General features: G+C 37.8%; 1 protein-coding gene and 1 long non-coding RNA gene across 3 annotated transcripts in view; one reads left to right on the plus strand and one right to left on the minus strand.

Moving 5' to 3' along the window:
- Positions 1-23290, minus strand: part of KCNH8 (potassium voltage-gated channel subfamily H member 8) — a 200334-nt gene that overhangs the window by 60261 nt on the left and 116783 nt on the right. Inside the window, exons 6-7 of the mRNA XM_026103866.2 lie at positions 16056-16213; positions 9770-9977 (exon numbers count right to left, since the gene is read on the minus strand). Of these exons, the coding sequence (XP_025959651.2) occupies positions 9770-9977; positions 16056-16213 (366 nt within the window). The remainder of the gene's footprint in view (positions 1-9769; positions 9978-16055; positions 16214-23290) is intronic.
- Positions 213-19548, plus strand: LOC135327463 (uncharacterized). 2 transcript variants are annotated; one of them, XR_010387616.1, is made up of 4 exons: positions 213-1043; positions 4710-4842; positions 17956-18168; positions 18446-19548. It is a non-coding gene; the product is annotated as an uncharacterized LOC135327463 (long non-coding RNA). The 2 variants fall into 2 exon arrangements; XR_010387617.1 differs by having other exon boundaries at positions 213-1040.

Here is a 23290-nt window from a genome sequence, read left to right on the forward strand (position 1 = left end):
AAATCTCTACATGCCAGCTCTCAGGTGATGCATGTGTGTGGCAGACAGATGAGTGAACTTTTGCCTTAAACATTTCTTGGTACATAAGGTGCAAGCAAACCATAACCCCGAACAAGCCATCTGTCCCCGGCGGAAACAGGACTAAGCTGCTGCGACCCCCGAAACGGTCTCCCTGCGACCATTCGGGACACACCGAGCCTGCGCTGAACCGGATCACGATCGGACAGAGACTTTGGGACCTGGACTGCAAATTACTGCCGCTTAGCACAACTTTTATAAAACTTGCTTAGCATGAGTAGCTAAATTTGCTGAAGCCTTAGGCCGCACTCCCTAGTTCAGTGAGAAGGGGCCCCAGAGCTGGTGCAGACTGGAAAGATAAGGGAGTTACAAGCAGTTTGCATTCCTATGCGTCACACTCCAGGAGGGAGGATGTCAAGGCTTTGAAGTGAGGCCTGCTTGGGCACCAGGACCCTGGGAAACAAAGCCTCCCCTCACTGCTGAAACAGTGTTAATTAGGGGGGGTCTGCATTATATCCTCTTCGTCGGGACCTTGGAAGATAACACCTACTGTCACTGCTGGGGCAGTGCTAATTGCTGGAACAACACCTGTTTGTCAGGGCCCTGAGAAAGAAGGGCAGAACCCGAGGAATCAAAACACATTTGTCAGCAGAAACCGCAACAGTAAAGATAAGGGAGAAAAGCAGCCTGCCTGGGAACAACGATGAGACCCAATAGGGAGCAGGAGACCCCAGACCCAAAAATTACTATTGGTCTGAACTACCGCGTGAGGGGTGGGAAACTTAATTTGAAAAAGCTATAATTGCCCAGGGATTTCTTTGTTCGGGGTCCCTCTTCGGAGGCACCCAACTCGAGCTGTAACTACTGCACACGTGTCATTATTTAATTTGCCTTGATTTGGCTCCGAACTTTTCAGCGGGAACCTAGGGTCGGACCCTGCTCGAGTTGTAATTACTGCATGCGCATCGCTAAAATTTACACCCAGAGTGAAGAGGACCAACGGGACGCCGCTGGATCCATGGGTGGTGATATCTCTTTCTCTCTCCCCCTTTTCTCTCTTTCTCTTTCTCTCTCTCCTCCCCTTTGCCTTTCCCCACCTTTTCTCCCCACTCCGTGGAAAATAAAGTTAAAAGGTTGTACGATATTTGACCGGTTTTAGCGTCTTAATCTTGTCCTTGGGATCATAACGAAACCTCCCCCCCCCCCCCGATATTGGATCGGGACAATGTGTGTGTATGGAATGGTGAAGTTAGGCCTGTATTTTATGCCAGTTTTTTGGCCAAGAGTCCTGGAAATTTACAAGTACTCTCGTTGACAGCGATGAGGATCCATCTAGCTCTATGAGTGCAACAAAAAATCACACTAAACCACTGTTCCCACACCCTGGACATACATGATCAAAATGTACTGGAGAGTGCATGAACATTGCCCTTGCCAGCATGTCTGCTAGAGCGAGAGCAGACGTAAGCTGCAGCCATGCTCAAGACTCCACTTGTAGTTCAATCTTAACTCTTAATAAACTGAACTTGTTGAAATTACTAGAGTCAGTTTGGTCCAGACTCAAATTCCAGGAGGTAAGTCTGGAATCCAGAAGTATGTATAGCTATCTACATGCACAGAGCAGTTACATGACCTGAGTCTAAAAATGATTGTTTCTTAGATTTTTCCCTGTGTTATGTTAGCTGATCTTCCTGATAGCTGCAGCATCTGGAGTTCTGTGATCACACAGTCTCGGCTTTCATAATTTCTTGAAATTCGTTTCCTTTATGTCAAAGCTGTTAAGAGTGTGTTGCAAATAGGAACTTCAGAGGGTTAAAAAGCAGACCAAAAATTGTACATTTTAAAAATCTCATTATTTTCATACTTCTTTTTGTTCTGCTCTTTGAATGCTTGGGTTTGATAAAAACTACTCAAATCACATTCAAAGACAATATTAAGTTTCTAACTGAAGGAAACCCTGTATAGAGATAAAGCTGAATGATCTGAGTGAATGGCAGTTTATTAATAATTAAGGCAGTGCATATATGAAAAAGAAAAATAAAAAAATCCTAAGCTCTTAACTTTGATACCAACTCTCTTGTCACTTGTAGCAAGTCATTTAACTCCTTTGCAAAAGCTTCGTGATGCTTCATGATTTCATCATAAATATTCATGATGAAAAGCATGAATATTTACCTGCTTCTATAATTCATTATGAGAATTAATATCATTTTAAAATACAAAGAATCAAGAAACTAATTATTGTTATACCAAGTTGTATGTTATATTGACCAAGTATGGGAGTAATGACAGTTGTTTTTCCAGCATGATTTCTATTATTGCCTACTACATGTTTATGCCGGATCCAAACGCACCAGAAACTTTTCTGGCTCACTGAAATACAGTGTTAGAGAAAGAACTAGGTATGCACATATCTGAAAATAGTCACTCTTCTGAAAAAGAGGATAGCCTGAATAGATATACCAATGACACAAATATTTATTCTTAAGGATATGTTTAACCCCATACATTCAGAATTTCCGACAGAATTGCTTAGGACATCAAGAAAACTAATGAAGAATGCCTCAGGTTTCTCAACAGCTTGGGAACAAGTTTCTAGCTCTAAAAACTTCCCAAGCCGCAAAACTGAAGAGGATTATGTGGCAATAACTCTCATGATGACATTCCAGCTCGGTGATGACTTCTGGTGTTGTGACAAAACCGAAGCTACCAGGAATGCCACAAAGGACTTTGACAGAATTTAGGAGCTCAAGATCAAGAACGTATTCTTAAGTTTGCAATTAAGGCTTTAGGTGCCTACACTTTGGTTTTCCCCTACCAGCCAACTTCTGCATAGGGCCACAAGTGCCATTGTTCACGGCATGAACTTCTCTCACAGCTACACACAGCAGGGGACCCTCAGCCACCTCGCCCCATGTCTAAATCCCCAGAAGGGCTCAATAAGTAAGGCACATGTACACTCATGCTCTTTCTCTCTCACTCGCCCAATATAGCTCTAGCCAATTTAATTGCAAAAGAGGGAGTATATAGGTTGTCCTTTCCCCTAGTACTTCGCTGGTATGAGGAAATGTGAAGGACTGATCTCAGTTCTCCTCAGCCTAAGAGAGTCCAAACCTTCACATCTAGCTCTGGCATTGACCCCTCATCTGTTGAAGTCATGTCAATTTGGGGGGGAAAATAAAAAAAAGAAAAGGATTCATGGAATAGAGTTGCCCAGGAAGTAAGTGGAACAACCTCTATATGGGGAAATGGAGCCCTCAAAGACATTTACCTTGTACCCGTCTTCCATACCTTAGTCACATATTCCCATACCTGAGCTACTATGCTAAAGGAAAGGGAAATTCAACAACAATACCTCTTCCTCCCTCTGCGGCTGAAAGAAATCAGTGGTTTCTGTTTTGTTTTTCACCAGAATAGCCTCCTTCACATCTGTGCTCTAGATTCAGACAACCCCAAGCTGCTTGTGCAGAACGGGATGAGAGCATAAACCCTTGCACAAAGCAGCAGGCCTCACCGGCACAGACAACAGTAAGCAAACACAGTTAAATGGTCAGCAAGCTCAACACTTGTAGATACACCAGTTTGTATCAATAGTGTTAGTGAGATCTCTACGTTAAACTCCATTATCTGGTACATACATGTCCTTCAGCATCTGTGAAGATGGATTATGACTTCTGTGCAACCCAAACTGAGGCGCATAGGCCCTGAGTGAAAGGGACTGAAGATACAACCCTCTTTTCAGCTTTTTGTATTGGCTCCACTCAGCTGCTATGCAACTCATTTGGCATCCAAATCTCCCCATTCACTGCCATGAAAACTAATTCAGGGTATAAATCTGTCACTGGGAGCCAGACATCTAAGTCCCTTTAAAGGCTCTGACTGTAAGTGTGTGATAAACAAAGAGCGGAAAGCTTTATATTGCAAAGTACATGAAAATACCACGGTGAATGAATTCCTGTCTTCAGAAGTCCTGTGGATTACAAAACTAACAAGAAATGAGTAAAAATATGAAATCAGAATTGAGATATTTTATTGAAATAAAGATTTAAATAAATAAAGAGTAATCTTTACAGTCCTGATTTTAAAGCTTCTCCCAAAGTAAATGCATAGCCTTTATTTTCTATATAAGCACAGGTCATTTATATATGTTTTTAAATTTAGTTCTAACAACAACTCCATAGATAGAATGTTATAAATCTTACTGTGGGTGGACCAATAAAAAGTTGTAGCTGAATTTCTGGTGGACAGGAAGGAAATTTTTTTCAGGGTGATTACACAAATTATACTTTGACTATCTAAGGGAGGCAGCATCCTAACTCTTGCCCTTCTCCTAATCTCTTCAGTGTATTCAAGGCAGTTGAGTTTGAACCGCTCATACGGTTCTCACAGAATGAATGTCTTTAGCAACAAAAAACATTCTCAATATTATCTGTTTCATATAGAGACAGATCTAAAAGGCATTTTTCATATTTGATAAGAACTTGAAGGGAGGTAGCTCAGTACGTACGAATTCAAAACAGCAGACAGCCAGTAAAGACACTGTGTCTTAATCTAATATCAGTAAAACCTGTGGAAATGAAAGCCAATATACTGAAATGAATGATATTAGAGTCATAGGAACAGTCAGGAGCCTAAACACAGTCTAGCCTCTATTTGGTGTCAGCTAACCAAAATTAATCTTATTTTTACAGATTGCAGAAAAGCATGCTGTGTCTCAGGAAAACACCTGTTTCACCAGGGAGAACAAATGAGAACAATGTAAAATGTAACAGCAAGGGATTTATAAAAGGGAAAAGCAGGAAAAGGAGCGTAACACTGCCTCAGGTGGGTGGGAATGATCAGTCTGATAGTCATGTTTTTATCAGACGTTAGTCAAGCTGTTGCACATGGAAGAGCTTTCTTCTGAAATGGGGAAACTTGCTAAGGTAAATGTCTCAAGCACCTGAAGACTGACAGTGCCCAACTTGCATATCTTCCTCATATTCCATGTAACCAGTTAAAATATCAACACTAGAGCTAAGCAAGAGAAATGGATTTTAACACCATACTGCACCGGTAAACGTTAGTGCTACCACATTATGAACCTTCATAAATAACATTCCCAGAAACTACTTTCTCACTTTGCAACCAAATGATTAAAATTTTAATATAATCATTATTTTAAATTATTTGCAATGAGATTTCTTTCTGAATGAGGACAAAAACTGAAAGGAAAGCTTACAATTAGGCCCAGTAAGAACACAGCAAATACACTTTTCTGCTCTGTGTATTTTCACAGAGAACTTTATCACTCCCATTGCCCCAATCCAAATGCAAATGAAGCACCTCATTTGTTTAAATTAGCCAGAGAAATAGATACCAGAAACCAAATGCTACTCCCACTTAAGTGAACATTGTGAGATCAGGGCTATGGTGCATATCTGATAGCACAGCAAGGTCCAAAAGTATTATGTTACAACACTACAGCTTAAAAATGTTAGCAAGACCTCGGTCTTGATTCTGTGCTATAAGCTTTCAGAGGAAACACTAAATGGAGGAAGGATTTTGATATAAGCCTTTTCTCCCTCTGCCTTACCCCCCCCCCCAAAAAAAAAAAAAAAAATAGATCCACACATAAAAAGCAAAGAAATCTTCTTTTTCTTTCTGGCACAGTTTTCCCTCCCTAGAACAGATCTATGCCTATATTTGCAGCTGATACATGCATTGCAGCATCCATGCCCAGGGAGCTAGGTCTTCAGCTGGACGCTGGCTGAGACACACCAGTGAAGAATAGAAAGCATACTTTTCAAGGGGGTAACACATTCCTTTTAATAAAAAAGTAATGGAGTGATATTTTTGGGTTGCATTTTTCTAATGTTGTCAATTAGAAGGCCTCCTAATGCCTGCAAAGGACTTTGATTAAGGTCTATTGATGGAAATTGAATATCCAGTTTTGGTATTACTCTAAAAAAACTGAAAAGTTTAAAAATGAAAATTGTGAATACAAAACTAAGGATCACACTCTATTGTCCTCCTTGCACTAAGTAGTCTCTTTTACATATTCATATTCCTTTTGCTCTTCTCTGAATTCTTACCAGCTTCTCTACATCTTTATTAAAATATGTTATCCAAAACTATATAAAAAAGCTTCATTTGAGGACTTACCACAGGAGAGCAGAATGCCCTCTTTGTCTTACCATTGCATTACCATTACTGCATCCTGAAGCAAGATTTCTACTGTTTGTATTATTCAGTTTGTGATTCATTGTAATATCCCAATCTCATTTTACTTGGCTAAGTCACTCTTAGCCCCTGCTCTTCTCCACTCAATACATCTCCCACATGGATGCTGTGGGGTATACGCTGTGAGACTGAGGTAGCACCAAGAAGTTTCCCTAAGATTAAAAAGCTAGCTAAAATTCATCATGTGTATACCACCAGAGCAGCAAAAACTGTAGAAAGCAGAGGGCCAAGACCTAACTTCATTGTGTTTCACCAACAAGTAGCTTGTACATGGAGAGCAATAGGATTTGCACAGTCTGACTGAAGAAATGACATAATCTTTTATTACTGTTCATATATGTGGCATATAGGTTTAAACAGAAATTTCATAGGTTCTATCAGGCTTTTTGTAAACTAATGGCTTTATGCCAGGTGTTTGGGGTTTTCTGACCCCCCTCCACCTCTTTTTTGCGAATTTCCAATATTTTAACCTTCTAAAACTGTTCCCCTTAGAAAACAAAATGGAAAACAAGCCAAAAAATGCATTACTTAGTGCTAGAAAGAACTTTAGAAATAACCATACTGACAGATATAGAACTAATATCTCATCATTTGGATTTGCTAGGCAATAATGTATGAGCTTTGCAGGAGTCATTGCAGTGCAATTTTTATTATAGATTTATAGCATCTAAATATTTTAGAGCCTATCTGTGAAGGTGATAGAAAGGCTTTCCAGAGAAAAATGCGGAAACACATTTTTGGAAAAAAAAAAAATCCTTTTCAGGCTGTAAGTTCAACAACCAAGCAGTTTTTCCAGGTAAGGAGGCTAAAGTCTAATAGTCCACACCTTTAAGAAATGCCTCGGTCCTTGCGGTGGAGGTGTATTGCCTGCAGCTGCACAGGAAATGCCAGTGAGTCTCACAGCAAGACAAGCCAACACTGAAAGGCTGTCAAGAAGTTGTTCCCACCTTGGGCCCCCACTAGAAGATGATCAATATAGGATGAGCTAGATACAAACCTAGCACACTTCACTGAGACACAAATGGGAGTCCAGCAAAACAGTTCTCTTCTGGACATGCTGGGCTTTGTTTTAATGAAGTTCTTGGCACATTTGATTGACATTTGAATTTGATTTCAATGATGCTGTCATTACCCTAGAAAAAACAAAACTGAAGGGTGAAGGTCAATCTTTTTGTAGCAATAACTGCCAAGAGCCCTGGGCGAGAGGGAGGATTTCCTGAATCCAGCCTCAGGGAAGGCAAAAGGCAGAGGGATGGGCTGCTGGGGGACAGGCAGGCAGCTCATTCTCATTGCTCTTGCTGTGCTGTTTCGAGACCACCTGTCATTGGTGGCCTAAATAAGCTGACAGTGTACCTTCATGGCTGTTTACTGCCAGAGTGACTCTTTTTGTTATTACTGTTTCTAGATTTATTTTTCTGTCATCAATATTTGACCAATTTGGGCACAGTGGGCTTTCTTCGTATCGTCTCCCCTACAGCTGCAGTCTTTTCTTTGCACAGTTTGCACTCTGCAAGGAGTTCAGCAGCAGGTCACAGAACTGGTTTACAAAAGCAAGGAGACTCCACCAAGCTTTCAATAACCTATAGGCAAACTGGAGAGATATATTTAATGGATCTTCTTTCTGCTTTTTCTCTTCCTGACCTAGCATCCTCACCTAGATGAAGGTCAGGTACTTCGAACATACCTGCTATTTCTCCTTCAGACTTATCAGTATTCAATCTCTAATGAGGTTAAGGGAGAAGGAAGAAATTAAAGGAGATAAGAGTAGGTGATGTCATAGTTCAAATCCACTTCACTGAGTCCTTGGCCACAGGTGTTTGCCTCATGCCTCCACTAAATATTTTTTCTGTCAGGAACATCTATCTCACTATTAGGTAGTTCATTCATGAAAGACACCTGCACTATTTTTTTCTCACAGGTTACATATACAGGCTAAATTATTCACGCTCTTTAATTGTGTCTTTAGTGTTTAGCAGCATAAAGAAAACTAGCTCAGCTTTCTTCTTCCAGTTAATTTTATCACTGGCCTTATTTCCCCTCTTGCTTAAATGAGCACATAATGGATTTTAGGCTAAAGGTAGATACACCTAGAATTAAAATGACGAAATACAAAGAAACAAAAAGAAAAGGGAGAAAAGGGGATGCTTGATATTGATATGCCAGTTGAGAAAGAGTGGAAGAAATTCACCTCAACAGAAAAGCTATAATGACCTATGAAGGTGTAGAGTATTGCACTACCAGGTAATTGCTCTATTGGGTAGCATATTTTCAACAGCATACAAGTACCCAATAATATCAGGCTTGTATATAGGATATATTGTTTTCCCATTGCACCATCACACATGGGTACTATCCTTAGTAATAATACTAAAGTTCAAAGAAAAAAAGAAAGGTTTGAAATCTAATGAATCAGTCTGAAACAGAATCAAAGAAATCAAACAGGCTGGGGTGGGTACTAAATGCAGAACTGAATGTGAAAGGTCCAAAACCTTCTATCCATTGATAAATGCCTCTTCTCCAGTAAAACAGCAAAACCTTCAAACCAACCAGACAAACAATATTTCTGAAGGGAGTTTTTAACAAAAAGCATTTTAGATCCTATCTCTGTTGGCAGGCAATGCACAGCAAGCAATAATTAGCATACTTGAGGAAATCTCTCTGTGGAAAAACTTGCATACTTCATAAAACCAAGATGAATGTTCTCATCTACTCTTATGCACTGTCTGGCCCTGTCCTGTCTGATTCCTCAATTTCCCCCAAATAGGTTCACTTTTAAAAATGTCATTGTTTTCTACTTTTTCCATTTTTACTTTTTCTTTTCTGGATTGTGCTGAAATTCAGAGAACCAACATCTTCAATAAAAGATTACCCGCACTCTGGCATTTATTTCTTATTGAATACTTTTGTTGCCACATTAGACACAAATAATTTGGGCAGCTCCCTCACTACAAGTTTAAAGCAGCCAGTGATCTTTAAAACAAAAAGAAAATACCTTCAACCTCTCCCTCCAAGTCATTCCTCCCCACTGAAGATCAATCATCCAAACAAAATTCATATGTAAAAGCTCAAACACTTAAAGATTAAAGGAGGACTACTATTTTTTGTCTAAGTAGATAGAAACAATCCTCAGTTTACAGTTTCAGACAAGACTTCTCAAGAACCAAATTTTCACAGTCACGAGAAACACAAATTGCATTATATGCATATGTGTTTTTATTGAGTCAAAATTCTGAGTGAAAATGTCCATACTTTAGTTGTTATGCAGTTAACTTTAAAGAAATATATACACACAACACACAACCTTGCTTGCTAAAAATTATGGGACTTAAGCAGTTGTTTATCTCTACAAGCAGCATTTAACAAAAGCTCAATAATTAAACTGAAAAGGACACAATGAATGGCTTATACATCTACCTGTATATGTGCATATACATGTGTATACACGCATGCACACGCATGCACACACACATGCCTATGTTATATATATATATATATATATATATATGTATATGCAAGAAAGAGAACTCACCTATGTCCCAGGTAAGGGGATTATTCTGCTCCATCTCCCTTTTCCCAATGACATACCAAATGCAGGCCATCCAGTGAGCAAGCAAGGCAAACATGGACATAAGAAGCGTGAGAACAATTGTACTGTGCTGGGAATAACGATCCAACTTCTGAAGGAGACGCAAGAGGCGTAGTAACCGGACTGTCTTTAGGAGGTGGACAAGAGAAACCTAGGACAACACAGAGAAAAATCAAGTAGTCAGTAGTTGAATTCTATCACACAGTTTTTATGCTTCAGTGAAAGGAAACTGTCTTCTAAAACTCTGTAAAATTTTGCCTTCACTTCATTCAGTTATTTAGCTGCATATTATGCTTAGTCTGAATCTTAAGACATCAGTGAATGGCAAAGCTGATAGTTAAAAAAAGTGTTTATTTCTGCTGTGTACATATATATTTAGTATTTCTGATTTCAACCAAACAAATTTGGAATACTGGGAGATTTTCGTTTTGCCTTTTTTCATCCAAAGTCTCTTCTTTTGGATTTAACTTAAACTTTTGTGCTTGTTCACAAACAGATCCTTCACCACTCTAGGATAAAAACTTAAATGGCAAACTCACGAAGGTTGATTTTATTCCAGTATGAAACCACAAAATAACTATCTTCAGACACACAATTTTTATAACAGTTTTCAGTTTCTGCTAACAGACAAATAGTAGGCCCAACACAACTGAAGTACATATGAGATGACACCAGCTTAATCATTAAGCCTAGAAAAAGCAATAACATAGAGCTGACATTTTGAAGAGTAAGGAAGCAGAGGGATCACTGCAGGCTCAGATTTGCTCTTCAGATTTAAACCTGTGTTCAGGAGACTGGACATGTTTTACTGCTGCAGACTAAGTTGGAGTCTGAAAGGACTTTTATTAAACCTCCTAAAGAGCTCCTTACCTAAAAGAAAGTGTTGCTTTTCAAGTGTATGTTGCCAAAACAGCACTTATTCTGCTTAGCAGTCTAAGTGTGCATCAGCTTAGGAGGTGTTTGGGCACTGACCCCCAGGGAAGATGCAGTGTTGTTCAGCAATGCACAAAGCCAGTAGTCCCTTGGCCCTCCCAGCCCCTCCAGGGCGTCCTCCAACCTACACCCACACAGCAGCCTGCACCACAACTCATTTTGCATGGAATATACTTGGCTCATGTTTCAGCTGCTGGCCAGAGATAGCAGACAAGATGCAGATTAGAACATTTTTCATTTACTTTTTCCAAGATCAAATAGGCATAATTTTTGTTAACAGTAATCATTTTTTACTTCATTAATGATAATGAGATGTTAGGCTTAATGCTTACTGGATACCTGACTGATACAGGATACATACATCAATTGACTGAAAGAAAAATAACATCAAATTTCATGTCTTCTGACAGCACTCGCAGAGCACAGTAATGAGCTCTCTGAAAAGAAATTCTAAAAGCACAGCTGGATCAATGTCCTTTTGTTTTTGCTAATCCAGAATAATGTAAAGCCTTTCTGTTTCTATTACCAAACTGATATTCTGAAATCTTAATTTCACTGGTGTGAATTGTCTCACAGCTAAGTTCAGGCTGAATGATAAATTCTGTCATGGGGAGTATTTCAGACTTATTCATGAAATACTTAACCAATCATTGACTTTATTCCAATCTCAAAAATTATGACATTAGGTGGCAACCCTGTAAAAAGAAGAAACCCTGCCCTGCCATCTACAAACATTCCCTTTTTTTGTTCTACAGTTTAGGTAGTGCATAAGGAATCCTCTTGTGAGCTTCTTCTCTTCATGAAGTATTCACCGCCCATTATTTCAGTTTTTTCTTTATATTTTTTTCTTTTACACTTTTTTACCTTTACATTTTTTCCTAAACTCACATGTACAAGACAAGAAAAAAAAAAGTCAGCAAACACATTACACTTATTTGTTTAAAATACTTTGAGGTTCACGTCTGTTATGAATAAGATCTGGCAGGGCTTAGCCAGTCAGGCAGGTGAAGCTGTTCTACATTGGAGCAAACAAACAGTTACAGTGTCTTTTCCTCTCTTCTTGCATTTCTTTTCTCCATCTCACGTCATCTACAATGGTTCAATGTGGTTAGTTATGTCTGTGGCATTAAGCATGAGAACATTTGCAAGTCTGCGACAGGATGCTGTAAAATATTTGAAGGAATTGTCTTGTTTGTATTAATACAATTTCTTAACTACTAATATATAATTATTCTAAATGATTGCCACGCCCACCATACCAGTTGCCTCTTTTCCTATGGCAATTCATTCCTCTTCTCCTGTCTCTGTTTCTGCTCTCTCATTAGCTTCTTCCAAAAGAGAACTAAAGTTATATTTGTCCTTCACTTGGCTCACTCCTTTGCTTTCTGATTCTTTCCATGCAATTCTTTCTTCTTCCTCCCTAACACAGACACATTTACATCTATTTTCCTCCTCTAGCCTCATCGTTTGCCAGAGTGATTCTACCCCATGCTTATTTCCCCTTTTGGATAATTTTGATCATCATTTGATCCTCTTGAGCCGTATTCACCTATCTCTTGTTTTTCTCTTAGATCAGCTGTTCCCAACACAGGAGCTGTGATCTCTCTCCCTGAAGCCAGTTGCAGAGGGGTCATTATAGGGAGAGGTTGGATGGACTGTATTTTGGTTCTCTTTGTTGCACACTTAACAGAAAGGGATCCTTATCCATGACTGAAACTCCAAGATGCTGTGTGCGCGTGTGTGTGTGCGCGTGTGTGTGTCTGTGTCTCTGTGTGTGTATACATAAATAAAATGAGTGTATATATCTGCTGTGCCCTCCATGTTGGAGCCCTCGCTTTTACAACGGTGCCTATGTTCTACTGCAGTACAAACAAACAGTGATAGCTGAGATTATTTTTTTAATCGGGTTCTTATAAATAATAAATTTCTAAACAGCTGTTAAAATAATAAATGTACCCAGCCATAATTTAAAGTTATAAAGCATGGTAACTACTACTGTTATTTAGGTGTTACTTGGGTCTAAATTGTGACCAGAATACTAATAGATATAAAAACAGTGAATCAGATATCATAATATTTCTTTTTAAAGTGGAGACATATTTCATTTAAAGGCCAAACGACCTCCTCATTTCAAAATAATTTGCTCATAAATTTGAACACAGATGTAATAAATCATACATAATTGCACTGAATTTTCTCATTAGTCATGTCAAACACTTTTCTTCTACTATGTCCAATCTGTCATTGGAAGACCTCAAATGCCAGCAGGCAGCTCTTTGTTCTGTGTCATAAATTTAGAAAGACAAAATGAGGAGTCAGCACTCATACTTGTGCCTACGTAGATTTTGCTTTGCCCACAGATATAAAGCAATCTAAATTTTTCATTTGGTTAATCATTTTAGACTAGCTGGGTTAACCCTTTTCTGGCAAAATGACAGAGAAAGAATTTTATCTAAAATAAAACACAGAAGAAATCATAGGAGTCTGTAGCACTGAAAAGTACTGAGAAATTAAGTCGCTACAAACTAGTGAAGGAATACTCTGCCTGGAGGAATCATCTCCTACAGCAAAAAAGGAAATAATAAGGAAACATTATACCTTTTAAATAAAGACTAGTGGCAAGGATCTTTAATCCTTTCTGTTTCTTTGTTTTTCCTTCAAAAATGACTTTCTTGCTCTACACCACCAATAGACAGGTGCAAACAAAGTCATTATAACTAGTGGTTAATAATCTGATTTTTACTTTGGCAGCATTTCATACCACATTTGCACAGACTAAGGGATCCTTTATGTCAGATGGATACATGGATGGAAGGAGCTGGGGAGCTCAGCAGGCACTGAGGTTAGGGAGGAGCGTGCATGAAGTCTCAAACCTCCAAAGATTCATCCATTTACTGGTAGGGCAGAGTCCCTGGAAGGTTTAAACACAGTACTGCCATTTCCTACAGTTCTCCTCCCTCTTTGTTCTGAAACATCTCCAAGGATGGAGGCTCCACAGCTCCTTCAGGCACTCTGACTCCACAAATCTCTGGCTAGTGGGTGACATTTTTGTGCCATACATAACTGTATATGTATGGCACTATACCTAGCTTGTGGAATTTAGACCATCCCTAAAGTGTTGGCCTTTGTGCCGGGGCCTGGACAGCAAAGGGGTGAGATGCTCCCTGATGCCCCTTCTCACCGTTCTGTTGAGGCAACATCTGAGAGTCGATGGAGTGAAAATCTGAGAACAGATATGAGGAAATGGCTCATTAAATCAATAAAGTCTGTAAACAGTGGAATGTGATAACACCTCCCCCCACTCTTGAAACAGTCAATAGTTATTATCTAAGGGATTATATTAATAGTTGCCTTATCTTGTCACTGCAGAAAATACAGTATAGTAAGGCACTGTGTTCGCTTTGTGGAATCATACAGAAAACACCACAACTGAGTTTGCAGCAGTGAATGCAGGGTGCAGACCTTGAATTTCTAGATTCTCTCTCAATTATCAGAGGGAAGAGAGAGTTAAACCTTGACTCTGCTGTGTAGTGATTATATATTGCAAAAAATCTTTAGTGAGGAATTTAACTCTTGGAGCATGCAGAAAGCTGTGTCTGTCAGTCATTTTTGATTTCTAGACCAATATGGCTATATACTGTCAATTATTTGGACTTAATCTATCCTTAATTATCTTGTTAAAGACCTACTACTAACAGAGAGACATTTCAGTGTCCTGGATATTCTTACTCATCATATTATTCATGTTGAGAAAAAAGTTAAAAGGTACAATAGACAACAGAGGTGTACTAATTATATTATAGTAGCATTTTTAATAATGTGGCTTTTTAACTGTAATAATACTTTCTTTCACAGAATCCTTACTATCAATGTATCAGTCTTCCTGATGAATAAAAAAGACCTTTTTTTTTTCTTTTTCCCTCCTTGAAGCAAAAGATCGGACCTAGCTTATTCAATGCAAAATTCTTAATGGAAATTAAACCAACCCAGTTATGCCAGCTATTAAGGTTTATTGTAAGGGCTAAACTGGGCTAGCAGTATATTTAAATAGTTTACCTATGTTTATAAAAAAATGTGGTTTAAGAATGTGGAACTACTAACAGCCTGATATTAAAAGTTAGTGCACTAGCATCAGACTGACAGTTCTTAACATAACAAATGAAGTGAAAAGAGAGGTCATCTAAGGAAGAGCAACTAAAAGAATTAAAGCAAAAAGGAAACTTTACACAGGTGGCTTCATGACTAGTGTTTTCCAGTGGTTTTTTTTTTTTTTAGTCTATTCTACCATCTATGTGCTTATCTGTAGTTTCCATTTAATGAAAATGAGATCAAGTGTATCTATTAATATAAGATCACAATACTGAGAATTAGAAAGTGCATGGCTTAGAAGCCTGAGACTCTTATGTGAAAAATCTACAAAACTGAGAAATCACTGCCAGCATATTTTCCAAAATTAAACTTTCTGACTCTGTGTGTGGGTTTTTTTTGTTGTTGTTTAGTAGATCCTTACTCTAGAAAAGCAAATAGGCCTATCAGAAGAATAAGCTGTGTCTCTGTATAAGTAGAGGTGCAAATGTAACCCATTATGACTTGTGACATTAAGTAGGATCATCACACATTAGACCCATACATTTTTCAAAGTAGCTTAAACATTTTAAATTAAATTCCTAACAAAGCTGAACTGAAACCAAAGTCAAGCAAAGTTAATGAGAATTTTAAGTAGTTATCATCTCAGATTTCAGGTATGATGTATTCTGAGCTGCTTATTTGGCTGCTAAAACACACAAAAAAGGTAGGGATAAGGATCATATATTAATATTTGCATTCGAGTGCTCAACACTGTTCCAGGGGTAATAAGAAAGAGGATTGCCTGCTGATTGGAGAATATACCTTACTGGCCGTAACAATGATGTACTTATGCACAACAAAAATTTACAAGCCTTGGAAAACTATTAAGGATTCAACTTATACAGCAAAAGAGAATAAAAGCTATCCAGAATTGTATTTGGGTACACTGAGTAAAAATGAAGTTAACATAAATGCAACTGCTTACAAATTAAAGATAATTGAATGAGAAAAATGGTAAATATGTAGCTTTCATGTAAATGAATGGCCACTTTGACACCCAATCTTGCAATAGTTAAATCAATGCAAAAAATTACGTTACATAGTATTCAATGTGAAAATACACTGCATATCAACATATTTTAGTGCATTTAGTTTTAGTCAATAGATTTGCAAAAAAACCCCACTGTCTCAAAAAAAGATCAATTAAAAAAGTAAAGTTAGTACTTACCACAGTGACGTTGAAAGCATAAAGGAGATCAAAGGGCAGTGCAGCAATTAAATCAATGATAAACCAGGTAGTCACATAGTGGATACAAATAGATCTTGCTTCAAATATAACTTGGCCAGACTTGCTGACATATGTTGTTCGGAAATTTAAAATAATATCTGCTTGACAAAGAAGAAACAAAATCAGAGACAGCCTCCTCTTGGTTCATGGGGATGGCAATGCCCACCCTAACACTGAATGTTTACATTATGCATAGCAAAGACCAGATGGAAAAATCTGACGCGTAAACCAATATATAGATAGCAAGAGATCCACATACATAGAGTTAGACCAATTGATGCACAAAGTTATTCTTTTTTGTAAAAGAATATTAGCTAGAAGAATGTTTCAAATGTCTAAGTCTCAATGATTTCAAAGTAGCTTGAATTAAAAATGCATTGTTCTTTAATCAATATCAAATATTTACAATCTTTTACAACAATATATCTGTGTACGGAAAATGAAGATATGATTACTGTGCATGAAACTCATGGACACTTATTTTAAGAAAAAAAGCATTAATTCCTCAATTTAAATGTGTAATTGCAACTTTCTGTTAGTGATAACTGTCCAGCATAGAGGACAAGTAATGTCATCTTCAAGGATAACCACTTGTTTAGCACAGAAAAGTGCTGAACTCTTTTGAAAAAAATGGTTTTTCTGTTATGGAGGATGTAGCAAGAGCAATATGAATTGCTTGGTGGCTTGTGAATTTTGCATGTTCCTAGCTCATGTTCAAGGATGAATGTCTTTCAGTATAAGGTACAGTTTTGACATGTCTTGCCAAAACATGTTAACACTCCAAGAAGGGCTCAGCTCTTGACAACAGACTCTCAATTATTTTCATGTCCTACAAGATGAAGACCATAATCTGTCCTCGAGCTATGCACCCAGTTCCTACCAACATTCATGAGAACTACTTGGATAACTTCTACAGTGTCAAAGAAGAGTGCAGCCAACTATCAAGGCTAGTATTTTGCAACAACGTAACTAGGCTGCTGCCTTGCAAATTCTAATGCCTCTTCTTGAAGAGCGTCTCATAAAAAAAAAAGAAGTGATCCCAAGTGTTAGAAAGAAATTCAGAATGTAGTTGACTTTTTCTTATAAAAGGCTGCAGGGTGATGGTCTTGGCAGGATCTTGGTTGTTCTTTGTGTTTGTGTTCTGAGAGGCAGCTGTCTAGATATTAGTCCAGTGTGTAACTGAGCTGTGAGCTGTGTTATTTATATGTTGCCTATTACAAAGCATTAGAGGGAGGAAGCTGCATGCCCTGTGCCCTCTGCCTCTGTCCATGGCAGCACTGACTCCTTTCTCTCTGACAGGCCATGCATAAGAGCACGTGCCCCCCTTGGCCTCTTCTATGCATTCCTCTTGTGTGGAGGTGGCAGCAGCTGCTTGGGAAGCATTTGCTGCCCAAGCAGATGTTTTGTGCATCCTCTGGAGAAGAGGAGGTAGAAATGCCAAATAGAAGCATCAAAAGCCAGATCCAACCTCTGGCCCACCAGTGGGGTGAAGGTATATGAAGAAGATGTCTGCCTTACAAATGGAAGTAAACACAGAATACAAGTATTTCATAGGTTCAGTCTATTTGAGAGCTTGGTCTTCTTTTGGGATATAGATATTTCCTGTCCTTGCAGCTAGCTTCTTGCATTTTGTGTAAATCTGCTCCAATTCAACCTGCTTCTGAAATAGAGCGAGCTATAAAGTCCTGAAGAATAAGCATATCTCACTTTTGTCTCTCTGTAATTAAAACAGAATGAACACTAACAGTATTGTAACTTGTATTTAATGCAAATCATGTTAGAACTAAAAAGTGGGTAGCAGGAGGATTACTGTTTAATCTACTCTTTGTTTTCTGTGCAGTTTCAAGGACCTGAAGACTTTTCTTTCTACTATACATGTGATAAATGTTTGAATCCTGATATACCTCTTATCCTGCATTTTTAAGTCAGTGCCTGACAGATGCCTGTAATAACCAGCATGCACGAATGAACAGACAACAAAATTGAAGGATAGCTTTCCAAAATATTACACACACAGCATTGCTAACACTAGGGCCACAAAAAAGAGTAGCAGGTGAGCTTTGTCACTTTGTCCCATTTGCAAGCTTTGTATAACCTGGAACCCTAGAGCCCTTAAATTCACAAAACATAATTGTTATAGAGGCTTTTGCTCACACAGAACAGGTATACTGAAAACAAAGCAAGTAAACATTTATGCAGCATAGAGCACTCTCTTTAATAAGCCAGAATTTATCAATTAGGTTAGTTTTGGTTGCTCTTACATATTTTTGCTATATATCAAAGGCATTGTTTTTCATTTTTTCCCATCTTTTCTCTCTTTCTCATTGTAGTTTTTGTTTTCTGTGCCATTACTTCTGAAGTTGGCTGGCTTTGGAGATGACACTTGTCTACGATGTTGTCACTATAATGAGGACAACTAGAGAATAGACTGTAAGCACTGTAAAGGAGAACGAGAGAAGTACCTGAATGGGTTGATCTTCAGTGAGAAAATCAACTTGGCATAAAACAGCCTGACATGTTATAAAAGCTCAATGAAAAATCCTGCCTCATCGACAGAACATGGATTGCCACCAGTCTACATTAAAGCGATTTTTTCACATCCAAGTTTCATTTTAGAACATTTTGGTACTAAAAGAACATTAAAAGTGGAAGTTGTCTGACTCTCATCACAGCAGAAGAGTAGGTATCACTTTACAGGACGGAAAGGCTTAGAACTAGCACTGTCCAGCTTTGGACCAGGCAGATCCAGTATTTGATAAGAACTTCTTTTTCAATGCCTGATGAACACAGATATTCAAATGGGGCAGCCATACAATCCATGCAAAAATTACTGTTGAAGTATAGAGCTTACGCTCTTGTTCTTGCAGAGGAGTTTGAAAATGAAAAGCCATCCGCCTACTAACTTCATCCAATTTCTTGCTCCTTTAAAAATAGTGTAGTAATCTGCCACTGAAATGAATTACTACCCAGATTTCAGCAGTAGATCTGTTGCAGTCACTCAGTATCTCTGACTCCATTTCCATCTCAAGAACAGCAATATCAAGCTTTCTTTTGTTTAGCATACTAGTGGAAATACATTCTTCAGCATTTGCTGTGATATGCTGCTTGGACATTATGATGATGAAAGCTATGATGAATTGGGGCAAAAAGCCTCTAGGTTTCTAGGGCACACGGTATGAGAATGTTTGCCTAAAGCAGTGCCAAATATTGGTGGAACATTTTACAGAATTATCAATTTTACAGTCTCTTCTAATTATACTTGAATTTGCCTTGAGATATTAATTTTATGAATTTCTGTTATGTTGATTGATGTTCTGAACCACAAAATGATCTGATGAAATTCATAGCTGCAATAAAACTCCATCATGTTTTGCTGGAAATACTTGAACTTTTTTTCATCTAATCTCCCCGATGAGGTTTCAAAGTTCCACTTCCCTAGTGTTTTCCTTTAAGTATTTGTACTCATCAGAGTACATTAGAGAAGCACTACTATGATATATCAGCTTCTAGAAAATATTAATTAGACTTTAGCTTTCAACTTATAGTGTGACAAATGCACATTTAATCAGTTTGACTGTCATGTGTATATCCTTCACATAGTCTCAAAGAAAGGATAGTTCTGATAAATATTTTTGTGATTTTATAAAAAATAAATGTTAATAGCTCCAGTTCTTGTTTGCTTTTTAAGTTTTTCAAAATGGATGGTAGAAATGATTTTTCAGCTGTATTTCAACCTGCCTTTCACTTTAAGGCTGTTCTTTTATTTTGGCAGTGAAACACAGGCCCAAACAGTGCAGGTATACTTGCTTGTAAAGACAATTTGTGCCTGCAAAAAGAGAGGCAATCATTGAAAAATATCATCTGTTCATATTGCATAGGATAACAAACACACCATCATAGCTGATTGCAGTTCAAGTTTACTGGCTGTTTTATACGCTTAGTTACAGAAATTCCTCAAAGTTTCTAAAGAGTAATGATTTCCAAATACAGTATTAAAAAAAAGTACTAATTTGAGATAAGCTAGTGTTGCAGTCTCATTTAATGGACAAAAAAGAATTAATCTTGACTAAAAATCAGTTTCTTTTTGGATATGGAGAACATGATGTTATCATACATTTACATTGTGAAAAGATGACATAATCTACAGTGTTTGGAAGTGTAAAACAGACTTATTGAAGACTTCAAATACTTTACCAACATATATGATCTGAATACATTTTAAGCATGAGTGAACATTCAGGTCATTAAGGAAAAAACAAGAAGGCTATCCTAGTTTAAGGAAAAAAAGTCTGTAAAATACAAAATAACCCAGGAAATGTAAGTGAAAAGCAAAAATATCAATGAACATCAAAATTACAGGTTGGAAAGTGAGAATGAAATATAATTAAATTTAAATGACCAGTGGAACTGAAGAAATGATTTGAGCATTAAAGTCCATTTCCCTCCGCTTTTCCAAAAAGATGAAAACAGAAGTTCTCATTGTGGAACGAAGTAGAAGATTTATCCCTCTAAATGACACCACAGATGGTACAGAAAGCTTATAATATAACAAAGGGGACATTACACATTTCCCAGGAGATTTTTTTATGATAAAGTTCCACCTAAGGTTCTAAGTGGAACCTGCCGAGAAGGATGCTCTGAAACACCAACATTAACTTCTACTAAAATCTCCTAAATCTGGGGAAATGCCAAGGAAATGAAAATTTTCCAAGATAATATTAATATTTCAGTAGACCCCCCCCCCCCCCCCCAAGAGTGGTGTTCCAAAAAATAGTAGATCTTTTAATCACAAGTAAAATGATAGAGCTGTTCATTCTGGCATATATGTTAAATGTATAGTAACAAGAACAACATGTTAAAGTGTAACTGACGCCTTAATTTCACGTAAGGTTTGAAGTCAACACACTGTCTTTTGCTAAGAAAGCTATGTCTGATATAGCTATCAAGCTAGTTGACTGCTGCAGAATACTTAGATGCTCTGAAGTTATCTGACCCTGTATCATGTAATTGTAGTTTAAAGGCTTCCATTATCCAGAATTAATATGAGATGCACAAAACAAAAAACAAACCTGACTTGCTTATCAGTCTCAAAATGTTGTTGCTGTGAGTTTGTTTTTAAACAAAACTGCCTCGAGAGGATTCATCTTTCCTGATAAAGTTTTCAGTGATATGGTAGTTTTTAAATGAAGAGGATGGATGACTGTGGCCAATTGAATGAAATAACCTGTGTAAATGCTGATAATCTAAAGATAAAATAGACTTAATATTACCGTATTAACATAACACATAACGTAAGACATCTAAGGCATAACACAGGATAAGGCATAACACATCTAAGACTCAAGACAGAATGGAGATTATGGCTTGGAAAGCAATGACTCAGAAAAAGATTTATAATAGCTAAGAGTATCAGTATGGGCTTACTGCAAAGCTGTGGTAAAAAGAACATATGTGAATAGAAAATGGTTCATGCCTTTGGTCAAACAGCTACAGCAACATGATTCTAGCCCCCACACTTCAAGACAAATGAAAAGTGAAAGAGAAGACCTATAAAAACTATCTAGACTTCGGTTTATGTGATGCTAGAAATTCAACTCATTCAACTTACTCAGCTCCAGAGGACTGACAGAAGAACTGATACCTTTTTGCTTATTGACAGGCTAATGAAGCAAAATGGGATACATTAGGCAGACATTGATACTAGGTAAAATCATTTAGGAAATCAGTTGTGCCATAGCAAATGAGTTGATCAATTTGCATCATTCGAATTCACGTCAAGCACCCTTATAACACAGTACCATAGTGTTAAAACAGTGCCATGCTAGAGATAGCTAGGTTAGGTTCAAGTGCACAACACAATATAGCTCATGCATATAAGGTGTATGCATTCATGTAGATGTTTGAGGGAGAAGAAAGGCAGGCTTTACTGTCATAGTCATCCCCTGTAGCCTTGAATGCCCCCTTTTTTTCCATTCACCTCATAGAGAAAAGTTTGACTTGCATTTTTCTCAACATCTTCATTAGCTAGGCTGCACTACAACCAAAGTAGGATCTTATCTGCAAGGCTGTCACAGATTATATGAAAGAGAGCAGGAAGGGATTTTATTTCTCCTCTGGACACACTACTGGGGGCAAGGTGAAGGTACAGGCAGAGATTCAGCACAGACAGTGGCCCACAGTAGGTCGTTCCTTTGAGGTATCAGAGAAGATTTCTTTATGAAGTATTTGGATCAACTACCCAGTTCCACTTGCCAGATCTGGGTCTGGAAAAGAACTTCTTACCAGGTTTCACTACTTAACCTATTGACTACTCATAGCAGGTCTTTGGTATTTCTGGCAATTTGATCTCTCACATTCCCTCTCATTTACCCATTAGAGCTGAACTGTCTAAATTAGTAAAATATTCAGGGGTTCAGGGCACAATGTTGACCCTCCAATTTTTTCTAGATTTAGTGCAAAGCCTTAACAAAAAGCTTTGACTTAAACACATATCTGATGGTAGGTGGTTCCACTGACCAAGGTCTTGCAGATTATAAATGGATCATATTTTGAGAACTGCTGTTTTCATTCAACAGAGTCTTTAGACTGAACAGAGCATATAGCTAAAATTGGAGGTATAAAAATTTTAGATTAGATGACTAAGTAGTCTCAGCTGGCTGTGCATGCTTAAAGCTACAAAAATTGGTTGAAATTTTCTGTTTTACAGTTAAGAAGTGGAATAAACATGGTTTCATATGGCCCATAATGAGCAGGTAGATCGGTTCAGCTCTACAGACACTTAGTAGAGTTATATGGCTTCTATTCATGTTTACAAGCCTGTATGGTTGCACCAGCTGTGCACATGACTACTTCACATAGACTTACTTGACAGAGGTAAGAAAGAAAGAAAAAGATATTTGCTTCACTGGTTAAAGTATTTCTCAATAGAAAACAGTCCCAGTCCTGGTTATAGAGATTTAGAAAATACAACATACAGAAGTATTACATTTTTCTCCAATTGGTGTCATGAAATTCATAAAAAATGGTGAAACTTCTCATTTATCTCAGAAACCCCCAGTGTGTAGTTATCCAGGGTAGAAAAAGGATTTGTTTACTTATTCCACATTAGTTTTGAAAGACAACTAAAGCTTTAACAGAAAAGGAGATAAATACTTGTTTTAAATTTCCCTAAGCCA

Source organism: Dromaius novaehollandiae, chromosome 2 (assembly GCF_036370855.1).
Source record: "Dromaius novaehollandiae isolate bDroNov1 chromosome 2, bDroNov1.hap1, whole genome shotgun sequence".
NCBI lineage: Eukaryota > Metazoa > Chordata > Aves > Casuariiformes > Dromaiidae > Dromaius > Dromaius novaehollandiae.